Here is a 23,617-nt window from a genome sequence, read left to right as displayed (position 1 = left end):
GATAATGTATGTGAAAGCCTTTGTCAACTGCAAGGCACAATTGAATGCCAATTATTATTGTTATTCTTACCATACTCTGGGGAAACCCTGTGGCCCCACCCCTCCCAAACGTACTAGGCGGGACAGCCCGGGAAACTGAGAGGCTAGACTGCCCCTCCCATGTGGGCGGAGGTTCCTGGCACAAGACGGTCTCCCAGGCCTGTGGGGAGAGCTTTATTGCTACCCTCCTGCCCCCTCAGGAATGGCTTTCCCAGTTCTTCCTGTCTTCGGGGGCCTTCCTCCGGAAGGAAATCTCCTTAGTTCCAGTGAAAGTTCTCGGGCCGCTGAAATCATCGACTCCTTAGGCCCCTCCTCACCTCCGCCGCACAGCCCCTTCCCCTCCCGGTGCCCGCAGTGGAGCCAGGCTGCCTCGGAAGGATCTGACCGGCAATTTCCTAGAATTGTGTTTCTGGAGCTCCTCAGTCGTCCACTCCCTGCCCGTCTTCCCCACCTCATTTAAGGCTCCTCTCCCCAGAACTCAAGTCCCCGTAGCTGTCCCAGCTCCACCCTCATCTAACTTCCTAGGCCTCACAGCTCTCTTTATCATAGCCAGTCTCTGTCTACTACCCTTGTGGTGAGGAACTGGGGTGTGGGAGGCTACAGGGCCACCAGGGCCCATCAGGAAGTTCAGTAGCTGTGGATGACAGGACAACCACTCTCGGTTAGGCCCTCCCAGTGTTGTTCATCCCCAGCTTGGCTGGTGAGAGGACTGGACCATGTCTGCTCCCTCTCCCAGTAAATTGAGCCTGTCTGGGGCCAAAAAAGGTGGGCAGGAAGCACAAAACAAGAAGAGTCACTGGACAGGAGGGGAGCAATTTATCCTTTCTTCATCCCAAACTGCCAGCTGTGTACCAGGGAGTAGTGCCACACCAGACCTCCAAGCTCCCAGTGGCCACCCTACGTCCAGGTCCTACAGGGTGGACTCCAGGAAGAGGCCTGGGAGGTCAGGGGAGAGGCCTGCCTGCACTTGATGGATAGTCCTGAAGAAATGTCTGGCACTTTCCTCCCCCATGAGGGCGGTGGAGCTGCAGCCACCTCTCCCCCGCATTCCTGCCTGCCTGCCTCGGAAGGAGGGGTGAGGGGTGGGTCCAGTAGGGAAACCAGGGCTCCTGGCCCAGCTGAGAGGCATTTTGCAAACTATGACTCAACATTTGTCTACACTGACATGGGGAATGGAGGAGCAGGTGGACAATCCCCAAATTTCACCTGGGTTGAAAGGCATCCATATGTTCCCACCCAACCCCCACTTCCTCCCCAGCTCCCAGGCCTCTCCATTCAGTCCATACTAATTATCTGATTCCTACTGTATGCCAGCCATTGAGTAACATAACAGTTCTCAAGGTGTGGTCCACAAATCCTGGGAGTCCCAAATATTTTTTCAGGGCATAGATGAGGTCAAACGATTTTCATAATAATTCTAATACGTTATTTGCCCTTTTGACAGAGTTGACACATTGCATCGAAGTGCAAAAGCAGTGGGGGCAAAACTGCTGTGGCTTTACATAAATCAAGGCAGTGGCACCCAATTAGTATTGCATGCATTCTTCACCACTGCACATTGAAAAGGCTGGTTTCACGTAAGAATGTTCTTGATAAAGCAGTCAAAAATTAACATGTAATAGGTTTATTATTGTTATCTTACATGAGTTAATAAATAAGGATTTGTGGCTGGGCGCGGAGGCTCACTCCTATAATCCCAGCACTTTGGGAGGCCGAGATGGGCGGATCACAAGGTCAGGAGATCGAGACCATCCTAGCTAACATGGTGAAACCCCGTCTCTACTAAAAATACAAAAAAATTAGCTGGGCTTGGTGGCGGGCGCCTGTAGTCCCAGTTACTCGGGAGGCTGAGGCAGGAGAATGGGGTGAACCCGGGAGGTGGAGCTTGCAGTGAGCCGAGATCACGCCACTGCACTCCAGCCTGGGTGATAGAGCAAGACTCTGTCTCAAAAAAAAAAAAAAAAATTAAAAAATAAATAAGGATTTGTTTTAATATCTACTATGGCAAATATCAATAGATATCCACATAAACAAAAGCTCTTTAGGTCCCTAATACTTTTTTTTTTTGTGATTGAGTTTCACTCTTGTTGCCCAGACTGGAGTGCAATGGCACGATCTCGGCTCACTGCAACTTCCGCCTCTCGGGTTCAAGCAATTCTCCTGCCTCAGCCTCCTGAGTAGCTGGGATTACAGGCGCCCACTACCATGCCCAGCTAATTATTGTACATTTTTTTGTTGTTTTTTTTTTTTTTTTTTTTTTTTTTTGAGACGGAGTCTTGCTCTGTCGCCCAGGCTGGAGTGCAGTGGCGCAGTCTCGGCTCACTGCAAGCTCCGCCTCCCGGGTTCATGCCATTCTCCCGTCTCAGCCTCTCCGAGTAGCTGGGACTACAGGCGCCCGCCACCACGCCCGGCTAATTTTTTGTAGTTTTAGTAGAGACGGGGTTTCACCGTGGTCTCGATCTCCTGACCTCGTGATCCGCCCGCCTCGGCCTCCCAAAGTGCTGGGATTACAAGCGTGAGCCACCGCGCCCGGCCATTTTTTTTTTTTTGAGATGGAGTTTCACTCTTGTTGCCCAGGCTGGAGTGTAATGGCGGGAACTCGGCTCACCGCAACCTCCGCCTCCCAGGTTCAAGTGATTCTCCTGCCTCAGCCTCCCTAGTAGCTAGGATTACAGGCATGTGCCACCACGCCCAGCTAATTTTGTATTTTTAGTAGATTCGGGGTTTCTCCATGTTGGTCAGGCTAGTCTCGAACTCCCGACCTCAGATGATCCGCCCGCCTCAGCCTCCCAAAGTGCTGGGATTACAGACATGAGCCACCGTCCCTGGCTAATTATTGTATTTTTAGTAGAGATGGGGTTTCACCATGTTGGCCATGCTGATCTCAAACTCTTGACCTGTGACCCACCCACATCGGCCTCCCAAGCTGCTCGGATTACAGGGTTGAGCCACCACACCTAGCCTTTTTTTTTTTTTTTTTTTTTTTTTTAAGATAGTTTCGCTCTGTGGCCCAGGCTGGAGTGCAGTGGTGAGATCTTGGCTCGCTGAAGCCTCCACCTCCTGGGTTCAAGCAATTCTCCTGCCTCAGTCACCTGAGTAGCTGGGATTACAGGCATGCATCACTATGCCCTGCTAATTTTGTATTTTTTTTTTTTTGAGACAGAGTCTTGCTCTGTTGCCCAGGCTGGAGTACAGTGGTGCAATCTCAGCTCACCACAACCTCCGCCTCCCAGGTTCAAGTGATTCTGCTGCCTCACCCTCCTGAGTAGCTGGGACCACAGGCATTCGCCACCATATATCTGGCTAATTTTTCTATTTTTAGTAGAGACGGGGTTTCCCTATATTGGCCAGGATGGTCTCGAACTCCTGACCTCGTGATCCACCTGCCTCGGCCTCTCAAAGTGCTGGGATTACAGGAGTGAGCCACCATGTCTGGCAACTAATTTTGTATTTTTAGTAGAGACTGGGTTTCTCCATGTTGGTCAGGCTGATATCGAACTCCTCATCTCATGTGATTCGCCCACCTCAGCCTCCCAAAGTACTGAGATTACAGGAGTGAGCCACCGTGCCTGGTTTTTTGTTTTGTTTTGTTTTTTGTTTTTGAGACAGAGTCTCCCTCTGTTGCCCAGGCTGGAGTGCAGTGGCGCCATCTCGGCTCACTGCAACCTCCGCCTCCTGGGTTCAAGAGATTCTCGGCCGGGTGTGGTGGCTCACGCCTGTAATCCCAGCACTTTGGGAGGCCGAGGTGGGCGGATCACGAGGTTGGGAAATTGAGACCATCCTGGCTAACACAGTGAAACCCCGTCTCTACTAAAAATACAAAAAATTAGCCGGGCGTGGTAGTGGGCACCTGTAGTCCCAGCTACTAGGGAGGCTGAGGCAGGAGAATGGGGTGAACCTGGGAGGCAGAGCTTGCAGTGAGCCGAGATCACGCCATTGTATTCCAGCCTGGGCGAAGGAGTGAGACTCCGTCTCAAAAAAAAAAAAAAAAAGAGAGAATCTCCTGCTTCAGCCTCCTGAGTAGCTGGGATTACAGGCGCGTGCCACCATACCCACCTAATTTTTGTATTTTTAGTAGAAACTGGGTTTCCCCATGTTGGCCAGGCTGGTTTCGAACTCTTGACCTCAGGTGATCCATCCGCCTCAGCCTCCCAAAGTGCTGGGATTACAGGCATGAGCCACTGTGCCCGGCCAATAATAATAATTCTTAAGTATGTAAATGGGTCCTTAAACCAATTTCAGCACTGCTGGGCAATTCATAGGCTGTTACTACTCTCAGAGCCTGCATTCCCAGCTTAAGAATCGAGAGTCTTTTTTTACTTCTCCTTCTAGGCCCTTATAGAACAAGAAGCGAGAGTCTTATTTGAAGTAGAGAGTGGAGAACTGACTGTTTTCTGGCAACCCTCTCTCCCTCAAGAAGAGACACTGTCACAGGAATAAAGATTTTAATTGTCTCTGCTCACAGTAGAAGCAAGGCATACAGGCCCCCAACCCTTCTGCGCCACCCCTCTTCTCCCCTGTGCACTGTGTCTACTGCTGGGTGGAGGGGGTCGGGGGAGCAGGTATTGTGGGCCAGGCCCAGATGTGGGCTCTCCTGCCCTCTCTTCACCTAGTCTCTTTTCATGTTCCCCTTCAGGTGACTCTTTCTCCTCCCAATAAGTCACAGGGTAGCAAGGCTGAGGGAGGAGAGCATGGGGAGGGGAGGGGATCAGGAATCCACAGCCCAGCCCAGCCTGAGTCCAGGTGGAGAGCAGGTGCATGTGCCTGTGTGAGTGTCCCTGTGCATGGCCATGGGCTTGGCTCAGCCTGTAAGCTCTGAGATCCCCCCATGCCAGTCTCCTCTCAGAGGTCCTATCTGGTGTCTTCACTGGGGTCAGCACACCTGAGCTATTCAAACTACTTCCATCCTTTGGCGATGGGGCTGCTGTGGGCGAGGCTGAGGCCTGGAACCTCTGTTGCTTCTGGCACAGGGTAGGGAGGTGTGGAGGAATAGAAGAGGAGGCAGGTCAGCCTCGGGTGCTACTCCCCCGCTCCCCCAGGAGCCAGTAGGTCCGAACCTTGCCTTTGCCCTGGAGGGAAAAAATAGGATGGGCTGGAGAGTGGCACATGTCCTTTCCCCAGTCAGATGAGGGCCTTAGGGATGGGAGTGGCATTGGCTGCTTGAGAAGGGTAACTCCCTCTAGGACCCCAAAAGGTGGGGAGGGCAGAGGCTTCTCCCTCTACCTTCATTTCTACATCCCCTCGAAGCTCCAGCTCGAAACCACCAAACTCCTCCAGGACAGCCTTGGTCTCAGAAGACAAGTGGATCTTCAGGGCTGGGTAGGACAGGAGAGAAGGGAAGGTGAGCAATGTGAGAGAGGAGAGCAGGAAAGTAGAGGCAAAAGAGACCAGGGACTGTGGGGGTGGACAGGTACCCTCTCTCCCTCTTTTGGGCCAGGAAGCCCTCTAGCTCAGAGAGGCCCCACTCCCTGAATGTAGTGCGTGACCACATTAGCCTCTCATTTAGAACTCTGGAGCTGTGTAATCCAATACAGTAGCCACTAATCACATATGCCTGTTTCAACTTAAATTAATTTAAACTAAATACAGTTAAAAATTCAGGCTGGGTGCTGTGGCTCACACCTGTAATCCCAGCACTTTGGGAGGCTGAGGCAGAAGGATGACTTGAGGCCAGGAGTTCGAGACCATCCTGGCCAATATGGTAAAACCCCGTCTCTACTAAAAATACAAAAATTAGCTGGGTGTGGTGGCACACACCTGTAATTTCAGCTACTTGGGAGGCTGAGGCAGGAGAATCGCTTGAACCTGGAAGGTGGAGGTTGCAGTGAGCCGAGATCGCACCACTGCACTCCATCCAGCCTGGGCGACAGAGCGAGACTCTGTCTCCAAAAAAAAAAAAAAAAAAAAAAATCAGGGCCTCAGTTGCACCCGTCACATTTCCAGTGATAAGTAGCCACATGTGCCTAGAGGCTACTGTATTGGACAGCACAGAATACAGAACATTTTCATGACTGTGGAACATCCTGTTGGACAGCACTCTCTGGAGTGTCACCGGATTCTACACAGCATAGTGGTTAGGAGCTGGCACTTTGGATCCTGCACTGCCTCAGTATGAACCTCAGCTTGGACACTTGCTTGGGTATGTAATATAAATTCTCTCTGCTTCATTTTCCTAATCTTGAAAATGCTGATAGTGTCAGTACCCATCTCAAAACTTTGTTGTGAGGATTAAATTTAACATCCATAAAGTATTCAAACGAATGTGCTACCTAGGAAGCAGTATGTAAATTGTTGCTTTCATGATTTAATGCTATACCCTCATTTTGTGGCTGAGGGACTGAGGCCCAGGTGATCTGCCCAAGTGGCTGAGGAGGTCAGTGATGGAGTGGGGCCCAATATTGCCACACCCTCTCTTTGACCACTGTCTGAACTCATGTCCCTACTTCTGGGGTTTGCATCAATCACAGTGGCCTTGTTGTGTTTAACAGTTTCTTTCTTTTCTTTTCTTTCTTTCTCTCTTTTTTCTTTTTTGAGACGGTCTCGCTGTGTTGCCCAGGGGTGCAATCTCAGCTCACTGCAACATCCACCTCCTGGGTTCAAGTTATTTTCCTGTCTCAGCCTCCTGAGTAGCTGGGATTACAGGCACGTGCCACCACGCCCGGCTAATTTTTTGTATTTTTAGTAGAGACAGGAGGTTCACCATGTTGGCCGGGCTGGTCTCCAACTCCTGGCCTGAAGTAATCTGCCCACCTTGGCATCCCAAAGTGCTGGGATTACAAGCATCCCCAGCACCCAGAATGTTGAACAATTTCTGGGAATGTGCTCCTTGAGGACTGGACCCTCAGCAAGGGGCTCTACTCTGACAGCCCCCAAAATAGTGTCCAGGGAATATTTGCTGAACTAGATCCCTCTGGGCTCCCAGGACTGGCTCCCAAGCAGCCTTTCTTTCACCATAAGGTTTAGATGGGGTCCACATGAATTTCTCAGCTAACTCTGGATCTGGGCCATGTTACTATCCCAGGGCCTGGCACTCAGTAGTCACTCAATAAATGTTTACTGCATTGAATTGTGTCGAATACAGCAGAAGGATAGAAGATAAACGGGAGGCAAGAGCAAGGGGCGGGTGGGAGCAAGAATTTATTAGGTGCCTGCTGGGTACCAGGGCTTGTGCTAGACTTCTTGCAATCCTGAGATAGACATCATTTTACAGATAATCAGCTAAGGCTCGGAAAAGTTAAATGACAATTATGTGGTAGACATTTTTTATGGGTTTCTCACATAATCCCTGTGAGGTAGATTTTTTCCCTCTTTTTACAGATGAGGAAAACCATGGCTCAGAGAGGTATAGCAAACTGACACACAGCCAGCTGTGGAGCTGAGATTCACAGCCCAGTATGCTGGCTCTGAAGCCATCTTACCACATCAAAGGTGGAGCAGAGGGTCTTTTTTTTTTTTTTTTTTGAGACAGAGTTTAACTCTTATTGCCCAAGCTGGGGTGCATGGTGTAATCTTGGCTCACCGCAACCTCTGCCTCCCAGGTTCAAGCAATTCTCCTGCCTCAGCCTCCCGAGTAGCTGGGATTATAGGCGCCCACCACCACGCCTGGCTAGTTTTTTATATTTTTAGTAGAGATGGGATTTCATCATATTGGTCAGGCTGGCCTCAAACCCCCGACCTCAGGTGATCCGCCTGCCTCAGCTTCCCAAAGTGCTGGGATTACAAGTGTGAGTCACCACGCCCGGCCCACAGAGGGTCTTAAAATAGGATTCCTGCTGGGAACTCTCCAACACTGGCCTGGAAATACTTTTACATCATTTGACAAGAAGGGCAGCAGGAACCTGAGTCTCTGATTACAGTCAAGGTGATGAGCCCAGGTTGAACTGTTAATATTATGAGAAGGGGAACTTGGGAGGCAAAAGGACTAGGAGCTGAAACGGGCTGTGCAGGCACAGGCTGCCCCAGGATGGCATTTCCCTCAGCCACCCTGCCCTCCCCATTCCCTCTAGGAGGGGGTGCTGTACCTTCCCCATTAGACTCCATTCTTGAGGCTGTGTTGACTGTATCCCCAAAGAGACAGTAACGGGGCATCTTCAGTCCCACCACTCCAGCACACACAGGTCCTGGGAGGAGCAAGGGAAGAAGCAGAGCCCATCAGCGAGTGAGGGAGGGAGGGGCGTTAAGGGAGGTAGGTGGACAATCCAAGAGAGGCAGGAGGCATGATCTGAGGTCCCAGCTCTGTGTGCGTGTGTGTGTGTGTGTGTATGTGTGTGTGTGTGTGACAGAGAGAGAGAGAGAGAGAGAGAGAGATGAAAGGGCGAGGGGCTGGGCCAGGGGACAAGTTTCCCTTGCGAAGCGTTGGCCTCTGGATGCCCACCTGCACCTTCAGTGGCCTTACCTGTATGGATGCCAATGCGCAAGCGCAGCTGCTCCTGGGGCCGGTGGCGGATTCGGAAGGAGCGCACAGCATCCAGCAGCGCCAGGGCCATGCGGGCTACCTCGCAGGCGTGCAGCCGCCCGTTCCGCACAGGGAGCCCTGACACCACCATGTAGGCATCGCCAATTGTCTCCACCTGTGGGAGTGGCAAGGGGGTACAGGACTTGAGGGTTGCAACTGTGCGGCCGGCCACGCCATCACACCAGGTGCAGCGTCTGTCATTCTGTACCCTCATCTGTCTTTGCTCATCCCCCATCCCACATGGGTTCTCTGCCTGTTCCTGGGTCTCCCTGTGTCACTGTCTCTGCCCGTGTTCCCTGATCTCCTCTCTTAAGACTCCACATCATTCTGCCTACCCCTCATCTTTTTCTGACCTTGTCCATGTCTGTCTGTCCCTTCCCATCCCCACTCCCACCCTCACCTTGTACACATCAAAGTTGTCTATGACAGCATCAAAGCAAGTGTACAGGTCATTGAGCAGGGTCACCACCTGGAAGGGAAGAGAAGCTAAGAGAGACAGGAAGTAGGGGACCCCGCCTGGGGTCAGGTGGGTAAAGCAGAATCAGAAGGCAGGTCTGGTGGGATCCAGATGCTGAGCCAGGCCAGCCTGCTTGCCTGGCACCTACGGCTGAACCCTGGCCTACCTGCATGGGCGTGCTCTCCGCTGACAGCGCTGTGAAACCCACAATGTCACTGAAGTAGATGGTAACGCTGTCAAAGGCTTCGGCCTGCACTGTTTCCCCACGCTTCAGCTGCTCAGCCACTGAGCTAAGGGGTCAGGGCAGGTGCAGGATCAGAGTAGGGGGTCGGGACAGGGGCTTTGTGTTGGGGGGGTCCCCAGACTCAGGCACTTACTGAGGCAGGATCTGGTAGAGCAGGGCCTCGGCCTTGCGCTTCTCCTCCAGGTACGCCTGGGTCCGCTCCTCCACCAGTTCCTCCAGATTGTTCGCGTACTGCTCCATGCGAGACAGCAGGTTGTCCAGGATGTTGCTGCTGTTCTCCCTGGGGGCAGGGGGTGGCGGTGGGGGTGGTGAGAGAGGAGCAGCACAGCCTACCTGTGAGCACCCACCCCTAGGCACTTCCCCTGCCCAGGCTGCAGTGAGGTCTCTAGAGATGCTCAGGGTTGAGGGCATAGCAGGATATCGGGGAGCAGGGGAAAACAGAAGGAAGAAAGTTCAATTCCTCTCTGAGACCCCAAGGTCAAGTATGAAGCTTCAGACCCATGGACACTTTGTTCATCTTTGTTGAACCCAGTGAGTTAGGAGGTAAAGGAGGTGGAGAATGACAAGGGTCAATTGCGGACAAAGTGATGGCCACAGAAGGGTGTGTCTGGAGGAACCGGGCCTGGTGGGCACGCTGGGGAAGGGAAATCAAGCGGTGGGGAGGAGCTCCCGTGGAGGGCCAAGAGCCTACCGGGCAAGAGGCGGGAGGCCCATCTACTCTACACACTGCTGAGAAGGCTAGAGGCCAGCAAGGGGAGTGGGCAGGAAGGGTGTGGGTTGTCGATGGTGGAGGGAAGGGGTATGAATGGCAGGGGACTGTGGGCACAGCTGAGTCATGCTGTATTTGCGAAGAGGGTCGTGAGGCTGTGCTGGGCTGGAGCTGACTGTGTATAGGGAGGAGGTGAGTGGTCTCCCTCTGCCACGGCTGGGATAAGCCGGAGCAAGAAGCATTAGGTAAATGGTGGCTGTGGAGGAGGGGCCTGGGGGATCCATGACAAACACCAGGGACCTGTTAAACTTGCGCAACGTCAGGCGGATCTGCTGGAATGGTGGCCTCTCCTGTGGGTCCTCAGCCCAGCACCGCTGCATCAGCAGCCCCAACTCCTCCAGGTGACTCTGCAGGGCCAGGGAGGGCCGGAAGGGGGGCTGCTCACCCCGAGTCACCCGCTCGATGATCTCTGTATTGGGTGGTAGAGGAGCTGAGGGGTGGGGCTGGCCAAGGGCCTAGTGAGAGACTGGGGCAACCAGCTGGGATGGCAGGGGAAGTCCAAGACCAAGGCGTGGGGGCGGGGGACTGGTCACTGGCAGCAATGGGTCAAAGGGTGGTGACTGAGCCCCATTCCAGAAGGAAGGTGTGGTGGTGCTGCCAGGGGACCCTCTCCCTGGGGCTGGGGTTCGTTGAGACTGTGGCCGGGTTTAAGGAAGGCGTGCTCCTCTCACCTTTGGGGCTGAGGTCCAAACCTTCCACATGGAAGACCCCACTCCTCAGGGCAATCTCCTGAAGGATGATCCCAAAGCTGTATACGTCACCAGCCTGGGAGCCCCGCACAGGGGGTGAAGCCATTCGCAGGAGCTCAGGGGCTGTCCATAGCTTTTCTGTGGGTCAGAGGTCGGTAGTCACCGAGTGAGGGAGCCCAAAGCTAAGGGGTGAGGGGGAAACAAGGATGTGGCCGAAACTGATCTGGATGCATCACAGAGTGTTAGAGCTAGAGGAGGCCTTAGAGACCACTTCGTCTGGCCTTCCCTTTTTCATGGGTAAATGAATTGAGGCTGGAGTCAGGACAAGCATGCCCAAGCCCATCAGAGGCCTTGCATCAGTCTCCCTACTGGGTGGTGCTGGGGGTAGGTGTTAGGTTCAAGAGTCAAGGCTCACTGGCATAAAGGGTGTGTCCTTGCTCTGGGTCCAGGTCCCTGAAGCTCTCCAGCCCATAGTCGGTGATCTTGAGCACAAAGCGCCCATCTACCACGCAGTTGGATGACTTGAGGTTCCCATGGGAGCAGATAGCCCCATTGTGTAGAAACAGCATGCCCTGGAAACATGAGTGGGCAGAGGTATTGGCCATGAGTGGGACCTACACCCGTGGCCGGGAGAAGCATGCCTGGCCCCTCCCCTACACATACAATAGGTGCTTAGGGGCATACCTTGACGATGTCATTGGTGAGCGAGTACCGGAACATCCAGTCCAGGGTGATGCTCTCATTCTCCAGAATGTCCTGCTGGGGCAGTAAGAGTCAGACCAATCCCCTGCAGACACCCCTGGGAGTTGGAGGAGGGTGCAGGGTCCTACTGATGTGAACTGGTAGAACAGGACAAAACTTTGGATTGACTCTAGTGCCACTGCCCTTCCCCAACTCCCATTTTTACAGATGGGGCCAGAAAGGTCAGAAAGAGGGAGAAGCTGGCTGGGCTCGGTGGCTCACGCTTGTAATCCCAGCACTTTGGGAGGCCGAGGCGGGAGGATCACGAGGTCAGGAGATCGAGACCACGGTGAAACCCCGTCTCTACTAAAAAAAAAAAATACAAAAAATTAGCCAGGCGGGGTGGTGGGCGCCTGTAGTCCCAGCTACTCGGAGAGGCTGAGGCAGGAGAGTGGCGTGAACCCGGGAGGCGGAGCTTGCAGTGAGCCGAGATTGCGCCACTGCACTCCAGCCTGGGCGACAGAGCAAGACTCCGTCTCAAAAAAAAAAAAAAAAAAAAAAAAAAAACAGAAAGAGGGCGAGGCATGCCTGGGGTCTTATGGCCAGACAGGAGCAGAGCCAGGGCTAGAACCCAGGTTTCTTGACACCCCTTGTCCCCCTCACCTGCAGGCTCCCACGGGGACAGTACTCTGTGAGGATGCAGATATTGGGGGGGTCGGTGCAGGCTCCCACAAACCTGGTCAGATGTTCATTCTGCACATCCCGCATCTGCAAGTGGGACCAGCATCAGGAGCTTGGCAGAGACCTCGCTCCTCACCAAGCTGCTCACTAGCCTCAGGGACCCTCACTCTTCTTAACTCCTTATTCATTTTCTGCAACCATCACTAGGATCTTCCCTGGTGATTCCCACCCATGTGCTTTAGCCCACCCTCCCCAGAATCTGCTCCTACTCCCTCTGCCTCCTAAGCCCTCTCTCCCCCAGGGACATCACATATGGCCCCTCAAGATTCCTCCAGGTTATCTCCAGTGGTCTCTTCTCCTAGCTTAGGATCCCCCCACTCCCACCCACAAGATGAAGGTCCATCCCAGGGCTCCAGTCCCTGCCCCTTTCTTGGGGTACCCTGAGGTCCCTCCATAACTAGTTCTGTTGGCCAGTCTCCCTTGCGTCCCGAGGGCCCCTTCTCCATGCCACTGCGTCACTCCCCACATTACATGCTTCAGTTCAAACAGGACTTTTCGTGTCAGCTCAATGCGTTTACGGTTCACACGTTTCACAGCCACGAGGTTGCCCTGGGCATGGAATGGAGACTGTCACTGTGAAGAGCATGGTCCCATGTCCTGGGAATTCCAGCTGCTCACGACAGCCCATCCCTGCCCTCAGGACCCTCACTTGTTCCCAATAGCCCACCCCCAGGGCCCCCATCTGCTGCTCTCCACCAGCTTACTCCTTCCCTCAGAAACCCCACCAGTCCTCCATCAGAGTACACTCCTGCCCCAGTCCTAAGGCCCAGTGATCTTTCCCCAGGCCCACCTTATAATATGCTGTCTTGGCAAAGACTTGGAACTGGCCCTCTGTGGTTACCAGGGAGCCGTAATTGGAGCCTCTCTGAAAGGAGGGAGAGCAGGAGGAATGGTCAGCCGGTGGGCCCAGTCTGCATCCTGATTGCTTGTGCTCTGGTCTTTATTACCCTGCCTTATCCTGCCTTATCTTTGTGTCGCCCTTCCTTTTTGTTGTTGAGTTTTTTTTGAGGTTTAGTATCATTGTGTCATTCAGGCTGGAGTGCAGCAGTGCTATCCTAGCTCACTGCTGCCTCCGACTCCTGGGCTCAGCTGATCCTTTCACCTCAGCCTCCACAGTAGCTGGGACTACAGGCATGCGCCACCATGCCCGGCTAATCTTTGTATTCTTTGTAGAGACGATGTCTTGCTATGTTGCCCAGGCTGGTCTTGAACTCCCAGGCACAAGCAATCCTCCTGCCTCGGTCTCCCAAAGTGCTGGGATTGCAGATGTGAGCCACTGTGCCTGGCCCACCCTGCTTTATGTTCCACATCATAAAATCTCCTCCTCATTTACTTTTTTTTTAAAGTGTTTTCACAGGTACTATCTCCTCTGACCTTTAAAACAGCCCTGTGAGGGAGGCTCTGCTGCTGTAATCATCATCTGAGACAGTCTCAGAGAGGGACTATGAGTCGCTCAAGGTCACACAGCAAGTGAAAGCAGAGCTGGGACTAGAATCCTGCTCCCTTCCCTACCCCTCAGGCACTGCCCCTTGTACCCACCTCTCCTTTATTGCCCCCCAACAAAAACACCAGCATTCTTACCCCACTCAGGGTCAGCCGGCTGCCTGCACTCCGCAGGTGCCTCTCAAGGCTACTGGGCTCAACGTCCTCCCAGCGCACCCGCCACAGCTCCGAGGCCAGTTCCTTCTCCAGCTGCATCTTCCTGAAGTACGAAGGCTGCATCTGAGCCTGTGGCTGAGCCCCTGACCCAGAGCAGGGTGCTCAGCAGCCCCTCTTCAGAGCCGTGGGACCACACCATGCACTGAGAGATGGAGGAGGAATTCTATCCTCTGGACTGAGAATCAGGATGGCTGGGGAAAATTCTGCCTCACTGGGGACCTTGGGGGAATCACCTCAATGTCCTTATTTGGGAATGAAGCCTCAATATCTATGTCATTCTTAACTATTATAAGAATGAAAGGAAATAGTGTACATGAGGCCAGGCACGGTGCCTGTAATCCCAGCACTTTGGGAGGCTGAGGCGGGCGGATCATGAGGTCAAGAGATCGAGACCATCCTGGCCAACATGGTGAAACCCTGTCTCTACTAAAAATACAAAAATTAGCTGAGCGTGGTGGCATGTGCCTGTAGTCCCAGCTACATGGGAGGCTGAGGCAGGAGAATCGCTTGAAACTGGGAGGCGGAGGTTGCAGTGAGCTGAGATCATGCCACTGCACTCCAGTCTGGCAACAGAGCGAGACTCCGTCACAAAAAAAAAAAAAAAAAAAATGAAAGAAAGAGTGTACATGGAAGTGCCTGGCACATATTATATGCTCAACCAGCAGTGATTTTCTCCCCTCCCTCCTTGCTTTTGTATATCATTAACTCCTCCTGTACTTAATTTTAGCCTCCACTGGACGGCAGGAACAAGGCTCATTCAGCTCCCTTCTCCATTCTAGGTTAGGCACCTGGCACATACCAGGGCTCACCACCCTCCTCAACTAACATGGGCATGATTGCAAAGGTTCAGAATGTTGCTTCCCATCTGGCCTGCAAGAGTAGCAAGGAAAACCAGTCCACGCCCCTATGATGTCACCCATCAACTTCTCTGCCTCTTGGATCTCTGACTCTCCTTGGCCATTCCTATCCTTGTCTCCTCCCCTCGCCCTGCCATTCCCTTCTCTTTCTTTCTCCTCTGGCTTTTAAGCCTCCTTTCTTCCTCATCTCCCTTGGTTTTCCCCTGCTGTGCCTTCACCCCTGCCCTCTTCCCTCTGGGTCCCCACCGCCTCCTCTGCTATTGGTTCTCCGGGTCCCCCAGCCTCACTCACCCCACCACATCATATCTCACCTGTATATGAAGAAGGAGACAATCAGAATGCCGAGCAAGGAGAGGCTGCCCACCAAAGCCAGCACCTCCAGGGTGGAAAGGTGATCTGTAGGAGAGAGTCCATATTGCAGTAAGAGAGATTTGGGTTAGATAGCAGGAGGAAGAACTTTCTAATAGTCCATCAGTGAACTGGGATGATGGACGAAGGGAAGAAAAAGGCAGGAGTCATTCTCCAGAAAGCCCTCAGCGTGGGAGAGGAGCATCTATTCGACTGTGCTTAGGGGAAGGATGCAGCATCTCCAGGATGGAGGCCTGGAAGGCAAGGGACAGTCACCTTGGTTGCATGCTGGGTCTTCGTTGTCAAAGCCACATTTGGGGATGTCAGGAGGAGGGTACCCCAGGGGCCAGTTCAGTTTGCGCCCCGACACAGCCACCAGCTCTTGGGAAGTCCCATTGTAGTTCAGTACAACCTAAGGGACAGCAGGAGTGGTGGCTAGGCCAGGGCCTGCGGGGAAGGCCTGCTGTGCAGTGCAGCAGTCTCACCTCCCACCTACCCCAGCTCTGCTTCCAGAGCCTACACATATATCTGGGTTGTCACCTGCTTACCAAGCCCCCACTGCAACTGGATACAAGACCTCATACCACACACATAGTACTCAAGTGGAAACACCTGAAAACTATCAAGGGGTTTATAAAGAAAACTCCATTTAGAACCTGATCTCTACACTCAGGGAGTTTATAATCTTGGTTGAAGCGCCAACCAAACATTAATTTTTCTCTACTTATTTTCTTGGTAGAAAACAGGAGAAGGTAATGTTCACCTTAGCCTACATTCCCAGGCCCAGTCCATGTGCCCCTCTTCCAGGAAGCCTTCTCTGGATGACCTGTCCCTTGCCGCCGTTGGCTTCAGTGCCTTCCTGTCCCTGCTCGCTTGCAGAGCTGTGTAATGCGCGTCTTTCACGGCCCTGTCTCTGCTGGGAGGCGGTCCTGCCTGCCTCCCTTCGGAGCTCCCCGAGGGCAGGGTTGTGCTCCCTCCTCAGGCATGGGGCTCCCCAAGTGTGATGCCTGTGAGTCCCTATCGTTCTGGTGGCTTCCCCAGACTGGAGCTGGGTCTGTTTTATCCAGGGCTCTCGTAAGTGTCCAGGCATGGTAGAATGGCTACAGGATAAACAGGTGCCCTGGCAGGGCTGTGGGGGGGAAGTAGGAGGGTGAGATGTCATTTGGAATTGGCACTGTCTTCTGGGTGCACAGACTTACCCTGAAGGCACCAGTCTCGGGATCCATATCCCAGAGGGAGAAGTCTGTTTCCCGATCGCCACTGCTATCAATTTTCAGGTATCCTGTCACACCTGAGGACACAGGGGAAGATGACTATCTTTGAGAGAATGGAAGTTCAGGGGTGCCCCACTTCCTCTCTTCATCCTCTAATCTTTTTTGCCTTGCCTTCCAAACATACATGTGTACAGAATGATAGTAAATGGTAAAAGGGCTGGGCACTGTGGCTCATGCTTGTAATCCCAGCACTTTGGGAGGCTGAGGCGGGCAGATCACCTGAGGTCAGGAGTTCAAGACCAGCCTGACCAACGTGGTGAAACCCCGTCTTTACTAAAAAAAAAAAAAAAAAATACAAAAAATTAGCCAGGTGTTGGTGGAGGGCCCCTGTAATCCCAGCTACTCAGGAGGCTGAGGCAGGAGAATTGCTTGAACCTGGGAGATGGAGGTTGAAGTGAGCTGAGATTGCACCACTGCACACCAGTCTTGTGGACAGAGCGAGACTGCATCTCAAAAAAAAAAAAAAAAAAAAAAAAAGAAAAAGAAAGGTAAAAGAGCTCAGTGCCCAGCAGCGATGATTGAGATTGGACACTTAGTAGGACTTCAGAGGGATGGGCCTGAAAAAAGCTGTGGAGGAAAAGGCTGGTGTGCATAGGTAACTGTGCTGCAGGACAATAGGCTTCTCATGGCTTGACACTGGGCACTTGGGATTCATCCCCCAAGGCAGCCCATTCCAGCCACCTCCAAGCCCTGACCTTGAAAGCTTCGGTTCCACATCCGCTGAGTGATGTTCTCTCCATCAGTGACAGTTCCCCCATGTGCCAGAGTCTCCGTCACTGCCTGGATATAGAGCAGGAGCCCATCATGGAAGGATGCTGGGATGGTGTTCACCTGTAGGGGCAAACAGAGGTCGGCTGGGGTGGGCGTATGAAGGGCATGGAGGTGGGAGCCGTGGGGAAGGGAACAAGAGGCACTGGGATTTTGGAAGAGGATGGGAGAAAATAACACCCCTACATCACAGGAGATTTTACTATTTAAATGATGCCTTTGGATTAGCATCACTTCCTGAATCCTACTAGGTAGACAGGGTAGGATGTATCGTCTCCATATTACTGATGATGACCTGAGTTTCAGAGGCTGAACTTGCCAGTGTCCTCCTCCATCATCACGAGAAATATGGAACAATGGGAAGGGAGGGAAGGAAGGGGAGAACTGGGAATAGGGAAGGATGGAGGCTGGCAGAGGGTCGGGAGTGGGGGCTGGAGGTCCACACTGGAGGGTCCCGGGACCCCTTCTTACCAGGCCATCCTCCATGGTGAAGTTGAACTGCTCATGGGCCAGGTGTTTTAACTGCTTCAGGAATTCCAAGTACTCGGGATTATCTGGGTCTTTATATGTAATGATTTTAGCAGCCTGAGAAAGGGGTCAGTGGAGAGCGGAAAGTTGGGAGCTGACTATTCCCTAGTACTGTGGGGCCCCAACAGTTGGGAGCCCACCTCCCAGAGCTGCGTCTCTGCTTAGCTCAAGGTCAAACTGGACCCCATGCCCTGCATGAAGTGATGCCCACTCCAAAGCAGGGGATCCAATGGGATGGCTTCTCCAAGTCCTGTCCAGGCTGTGGGACTTTATCCTCCTCCCTCCTCAAGCCCATTTTCTTATCTTTTTAGCCTGCTGGTGCCGAAGCGCCCCTGGGCAGTCCCCTGCCCTTCATTGCCTAATTTCCAGTGAGCATCACCAACCTCTTTTCTGTTCTGTGAGTTACCAGGAGTGCATAAAGAAACAGACAAAAACCTCTTTTCTGGAATTCTTTCAGACGCTGAGGGACACAGTGCCCAGAAATGATGTGCCATAAGCTTAGACAGCCTGGGCTTCAAACCTAGGTACTCACCTGAAAGGCCTGGCGAGCACTGACATCCTGCCTATCGCCTCTCTCCCAGGGCCTGCGGGGAGCAGGGCCCTGTCCACCTTGCAGGCTTTGCCCAAAGATATCCAGGTGGAAGAAAACGTAGTCCTCCCCGCACAAGCCAGCTTCCAGGGCCAGGAGCATGAGGGTTCTGAAGGCGTCAGGGGAGCTGCAGATGTAGATAACTGGAGAAAGATGGGGAGTCAGAGACAGAAGCCTAGGTACTGCGGGAGAGACAGGAGTAGGAAAGCTGGGGCACCCAGGGGAGAAGTTTAGAGATATTGGGCAGGGGAGACCCAGTGAGAGTTAAGTGGTAACTCCCGGCTCAGCCTAGGCCACAGCAGGAGAAAGACGAAGGGTGGAAGGGGCGGGGGCGGGGGGGGGTAGGAAGGGGGAGGCGGAAGGGAGGAAGGAACAGGTAGGGAGAGGGGGATAGTGGAGCTGAAGGTGGAGAAGGGTGGGGCCAGGAGGGAGAGAGGAGCGAGAGGGAGGGGGAGAAGAGGGGGGATGAGGCGCAATGAGAGGAGAGGATGAAAGAGGGGAGAAGGCTATAGGGAAGAGAGAAAATGTGGGAGGAAAAAAGGGACCGGAACCGAGCTGTGCTAGGGTGGGAGGGAATGAGTGGGGGTCGGGGAGGTGAGAGGATAGAGACGTGGTGGGGGTGGCAGAAGAAGAGAGGGAAATAGAAACTCAGCTGTAGAAAGGGCCAGGGAGCTGAAAGTAGAATGAAGAACGGCGAGGAGAAAGAAGAGTGCCCCCAGACGAGAGAGGAAGTCCCGATGCCTCCGGCGGGTCAAAGGGGAGGCCCTGCGGCTAAGCGGCGGGACAGGGTGTGCCAGCGTCTCACCTCGCCCTTTGCGCGGCATGGTCCGCAGCAGCCTGGTGTAGTGGCTGAGGTCGTCCTCCGCAAACTCCAGGTGCTCCACCGTAATATTGAGGCGGTCGCGGACCCTCATGAACAGCCCCTCCACGAGGAAGAAGCAGTGTTCTTCATCACCCGGCCGGTAGGCGTAGAGCATGAGCGCTTGGCGCTCCCAGCCCAGCCGTCGGTGCAGCGCCGCCACGAAGTCCCCCAGCTTGGCGTAGCTGGGCCCCGCGCGGGTGGTCAGCGCATACTCGTCCTTGACACCGAAGCCCAGCGCCGGGGCGCCGGCGGTCAGCAGCGGGACCCGCCAGTGCGCGGTGAAGCGCCCCACCGGGGCGGCGGCGTACACGCAGCCGGGGCCCAGGAACACAGCGGGGTTGTGCTCCCACTTGAGGTCCACCGCGGCCAGGGGCGCTGCGGTGTCGGAGCAGACGCCCAGCGCGTTCTCGCTGCTGCCCAGCACCGTGCGGACCGTCCAGCCCGGCAGCAAGTCGGGGCGCGCCTTCACCTGGGCCAGGGCCAGCTCCACGGCGGGTCCCACGCGCGCCCACGACCACGGGTACGAGGTGTTGGCCAGCGGCAGTACCACGGCTACCGTCAGGTTGCCCGCGTTGCTGCCCCGGAGCAGCAGCAGCAGCGGCGGCAGCAGCAGGAGCAGGAGCAGGCGCAGGCGCGAGCCCGCGGGGCGCCGGGGCCCTGGCATGGCCTCAGCGGGCACCGCGGCAGGCGAGCGCTCCTACCATGGCCTCCTCGGTCCCCTTCGGCTCAGCGGCGGGTCCCAGGCATGAGGCGCGTCCCTATGGGAAGGAGCAGGAGAGGGACGGGGACTCTCACCCCGGGGCTCGAGGCCCCCTGTAGCTACGACGGTCTGGGCCGAGAGCGCAAGGGGCGCGACCGAGGGGGGCTCGCAGGGCGCCGCGGAGCAGGTGGGTGCCAGGAGAACGTCGGGCCGGAGAGGACCCGAGTGTGAACAACTGGGAGTGTGCGTGCGTGTTAGAGAGAGAGAGAGAAAGGGTGCGAGCGAGCGCTTCGTGAAGAAGGATGGGAGAGGGCGCGCGAGGGAGGAAAGAGGAGTGTGTGTTTGTAGCGTGCGTGAGCGCCTGCCCCAGGGAGTGTGCCAGAAGGGGCGTCCGGCCGGCCCAAGTCTCCGGCTATCCGGAGGGAACCGTGGAGGACCCGAGCCAAGCTCCGAACCCTCCCTCCCAGCCGCTTCCCCTCCCAGCCTCAGTGACAGAAGAGCCAATCCTGGATCTTTAACTCCTTCCTCCCCGCCGCCCAGCCCGCGCGCTTCCCGGTAGACCATCTTCTCCGGTCTCGGCCGCCCCACGCCTACCTCTTTGGAGGACAGGACCCTCTGAAGGTGCGCCCTCGCTGGGATGGAAAAGAGGGCTGAAAGGAGGGTGTGTGTGGAGGCAACCTGGGCCCGCTTGCGCCCCACCTTTTCCCTCGCCTCCTACCTGGTCTCCTCGGGGGAGGAGGGAAAGGTGTGCTGGTTTGGGATCCTGGCAGGAAACTGTGTGAGTGCGTGGATGTATGTGTTTGGGAGTGGGGTGGAAGGTGACGGGTTTCTGGAAAGTCCGTTAAAGTTAAAGCGAGCCCAGAGTGCCTGTTACCCAGTCCTTCTATGATCTCCCTCTCTTTCCCTCCCTGCCACCTTCCAGACTGTGCAGATTAGCTGTGAAAAATGATCTGGTGTCAGGGCAGAATTAAATCTTTAGCGCCCAAATTGTAGGAAGATGGGGAGAGTGGGTGGGTGTCTGGGAGGGAGGAGGTTCACACCTCAGGGACGCCCCAAGAAAATGACTGTTTTGTGTTGAGGGTTGTTAAAATGAAGGCTGTGGGAGATGATGTTGGAAATGACCATTGGAGGCGTAAACAGGGGAGTGGGTTTTGGAGCACTTGACAGCTGGGCCCCCGGTGCAGACTGCTGTGGAAGCAGTGTGCCCTCTAATGGTCATCAGGGGTCATTGACGGCATTGCCCCGCCAACCTCTCCAACGCTGCGCCTAAGCAGGACATAGGATCACCAAACTTCAGGTCAGCAAACATTTCCAGAGAACCTTCGGTGCGTTAAGCACCCACTAGGTGCCGAGGGCATAAAGATGAATATATATAGTCCGTGCCTTTGAGTAGCTCCATTTGGGACAAATAACCGTAATGCAACATGCATTAAGCACTACAGGGGAGACACGGATAAATTGCTAAAGGACTCAGATGAGGGCTATTCATTCTGCTTGGACTGGGGCCAGAAAATCTCCAAAAAAGAAATAATTCAAGAGGATAGAAGGATGAGAAAGGTATTCTGTGTAGACAGAGCAGAATGTTGAATTATATTTCCTATATATGGAATTTTAGGAGACTTGAATATTCTTATTATCTAGAGCAAATTGTGGTCGATAGGCCAACTTGAGATGGTAGGCATGCTTTGGCTTGCATTCTCTCTATGTATATTGTATTTAATTCCCCACACTTAAATATCATAAGATGGGGCCGGGCAAGGTGGCTCAAGCCTCTAATCCCAGCACTTTGGGAGGTCAGGGTGGGTGGATCATGAGGTCAGGAGTTCAAGACCAGCCTGGCCAAGATGGTGAAACCCCGTCTCTACTAAAAATACAAAAATTAGCCGGACATGGTGGCAGCTGCCTGTAATCCCAGCTACTTGGGAGGCTGAGGTCGAGAATTGCTTGAACCCGGGAGACAGAGGTTGCAATGAGCCGAGATTGCACCACTGCACTCCAGCCTGGGCAACAGAGCAAGACTCTGTCTCAAAAAAAAAAAAAAAAGAAAAGAAAAAATCATAAGATGGTACAAGAATATTTGGATTTCTGACTTTTTTTTTTTTTTTTTTTAAAGATGGAGGTCTCCCTATGTTGACCAGGCTGGTCTTGAACTCCTAGGCTCAAGCGATCCTCCTGCATCGGCCTCCCAAAATTCCTGGATAACATGTGTGAGCCACCAGGCCCAACCTGGATTTCTTTTTTTTTTTTTTTTTTTTTTTGAGACGGAGTCTTGCTCTGTCTCCCAGGCGGGAGTGCAATGGCGCGATCTCGGCTCACTGCAAGCTCCGCCTCCCGGGTTCATGCCATTCTCCTGCCTCAGCCTCCCGAGTAGCTGGGACTACAGGCGCCTGCCAACACGTCCGGCTAATTTTTTGTATTTTTAGTAGAGATGGGGTTTCACTGTGTTAGCCAGGATGGTCTCGATCTCCTGACCTCGTGATCCGCCCACCTCTGCCTCCCAAAGTGCTGGGATTACAGGCTTGAGCCACCGCGCCCGGCCCCAACCTGGATTTCTGACTTTTCTTAAAATATTGGAAGAGCTGGCAATATATTGTCCTGCATCCCTCCATGAGCAATCAACCAGAACAAGTATCCATTATCTCCTTGAAATGAGTCTAGTTCATCATGGTTCCTAGACACCCTGCTTCACTCAGGTGCGTTACCTGCCTGGCTATAGTAGGAGTTTGTGTTTTCAACCCTGATCTAGGATGTAAGATGGGTGCATGTAGGATGACTGAGGAAGAGAGGCAGGGACGAGGGCAGTGGAGGGAAGATTATGAAAGCTTTTGTGTGACAGGCATAATGTTCTTGTCCTGTAATGGAGATGGTGGATTCCAGAGATTGCAGAGGTAGACAGCAGATGGAGATGGGAGATGTTTTGTAAGTAGAATCAGTTGAACTTTGGGAAGTGAGGACATCATACAAATAACAGATCTAGGTGATGTTGACCCCATTAGTTGAGAAGCTGAAGAAGGAGGTTTTGGAAGGATGATACTTTTAGTTTATTGGATGTGAGGTGCCTATAGATACTCAAGTGGAAGTGTCTGATAGGCTTCGGACTAGTGGAGCTGGAGCTCAGAAGAAATGACTGGACTAGAAATATAGTTTAGTAATTGAGCTCTTTCAATAATGGTGAACTAGCCCTCAAGCTACAGACAACTAAAAGTGTTGGATGAAATACTTTTTTAAAAATCAAAGAACTGGGCCGGGCACGGTGGCTCATGCTTGTAATCCCAGCACTTTGGGAGGCCGAGGCGAGCGGATCACGAGGTCAGGAGATCGAGACCACGGTGAAACTCCGTCTCTACTAAAAATACAAAAAATTAGCCGGGCGTGGTGGCGGGCGCCTGTAGTCCCAGCTACTCGGAGAGGCTGAGGCAGGAAAATGGCGTGAACCTGGGCGGCGGAGCTTGCAGTGAGCCGAGACTGCGCCACTGCACTCCAGTCTGGGCGACAGAGCGAGACTCCGTCTCAAAAAAAAAAAAAAATCAAAGAACTGGCTGGGCATGGTGGCTCATACCTGTAGTCCCAGCACTTTGGGAGGCGGAAGTGGGCTTGATCACTTGAGGTCAGGAGTTCAAGACCAGTCTGGCCTTCATGATGAAACCCCGTCTCTACTAAAAATACAAAAATTAGCTGGGCGTAGGCCGGGTGTGGTGGCTCACGCCTGTAATCCCAGCACTTTGGGGGGCCAAGGTGGGTGGATCACCTTAGGTTGGGAGTTCGAGACTAGACTGACCAACACGGAGAAACCCTGTCTCTACTAAAAATACAAAAATTAGCCGGTATGGTGGCGCATGCCTGTAATCCCAGCTACTCAGGAGGCTGAGGCAGGAGAATCGCTTGAACCTGGGAAGCAGAGGTTGCGGTGAGCCGAGATCGTGCCATTGCACTCCAGCCTGGGCAACAAGAGTGAAA

At 53.7% G+C, this 23,617-nt stretch overlaps 1 protein-coding gene across 4 annotated transcripts; it reads right to left on the bottom strand.

Moving 5' to 3' along the window:
- Positions 1 to 4,467: 4,467 nt before the first annotated feature.
- Positions 4,468 to 20,611, bottom strand: NPR1 (natriuretic peptide receptor 1). 4 transcript variants are annotated; one of them, XM_063626455.1, is made up of 22 exons: positions 18,904 to 20,257; positions 18,042 to 18,241; positions 17,453 to 17,566; positions 16,909 to 17,044; positions 16,139 to 16,230; positions 15,216 to 15,351; positions 14,903 to 14,987; positions 13,657 to 13,777; positions 12,866 to 12,940; positions 12,547 to 12,624; positions 11,998 to 12,102; positions 11,338 to 11,412; positions 11,069 to 11,225; positions 10,636 to 10,791; positions 10,205 to 10,373; positions 9,329 to 9,475; positions 9,118 to 9,241; positions 8,895 to 8,963; positions 8,435 to 8,609; positions 8,061 to 8,159; positions 5,263 to 5,354; positions 4,468 to 5,108 (listed from the first exon to the last, which is right to left on the bottom strand). In XM_063626455.1, the coding sequence occupies exons 1-22, from the start codon at positions 19,622 to 19,624 to the stop codon at positions 5,046 to 5,048; spliced, it is 3,189 nt and encodes a 1,062-aa protein (XP_063482525.1). In that variant the 5' UTR covers positions 19,625 to 20,257; the 3' UTR covers positions 4,468 to 5,045. The 4 variants fall into 4 exon arrangements, with proteins under 4 accessions (XP_063482525.1, XP_063482526.1, XP_063482527.1 ...); XM_063626456.1 differs by having other exon boundaries at positions 11,338 to 11,409; positions 18,904 to 20,256; XM_063626457.1 differs by lacking the exon at positions 12,547 to 12,624 and having other exon boundaries at positions 11,338 to 11,409; positions 18,904 to 20,256.
- Between the last annotated feature and the right edge of the window lie 3,006 nt (positions 20,612 to 23,617).

Source organism: Symphalangus syndactylus, chromosome 12 (assembly GCF_028878055.3).
Source record: "Symphalangus syndactylus isolate Jambi chromosome 12, NHGRI_mSymSyn1-v2.1_pri, whole genome shotgun sequence".
Taxonomy (NCBI): Eukaryota; Metazoa; Chordata; class Mammalia; order Primates; family Hylobatidae; genus Symphalangus; species Symphalangus syndactylus.
The sequence above is the reverse complement of the archived record's forward strand: the minus strand, read 5'-3'. Positions and strand labels throughout refer to the sequence as shown.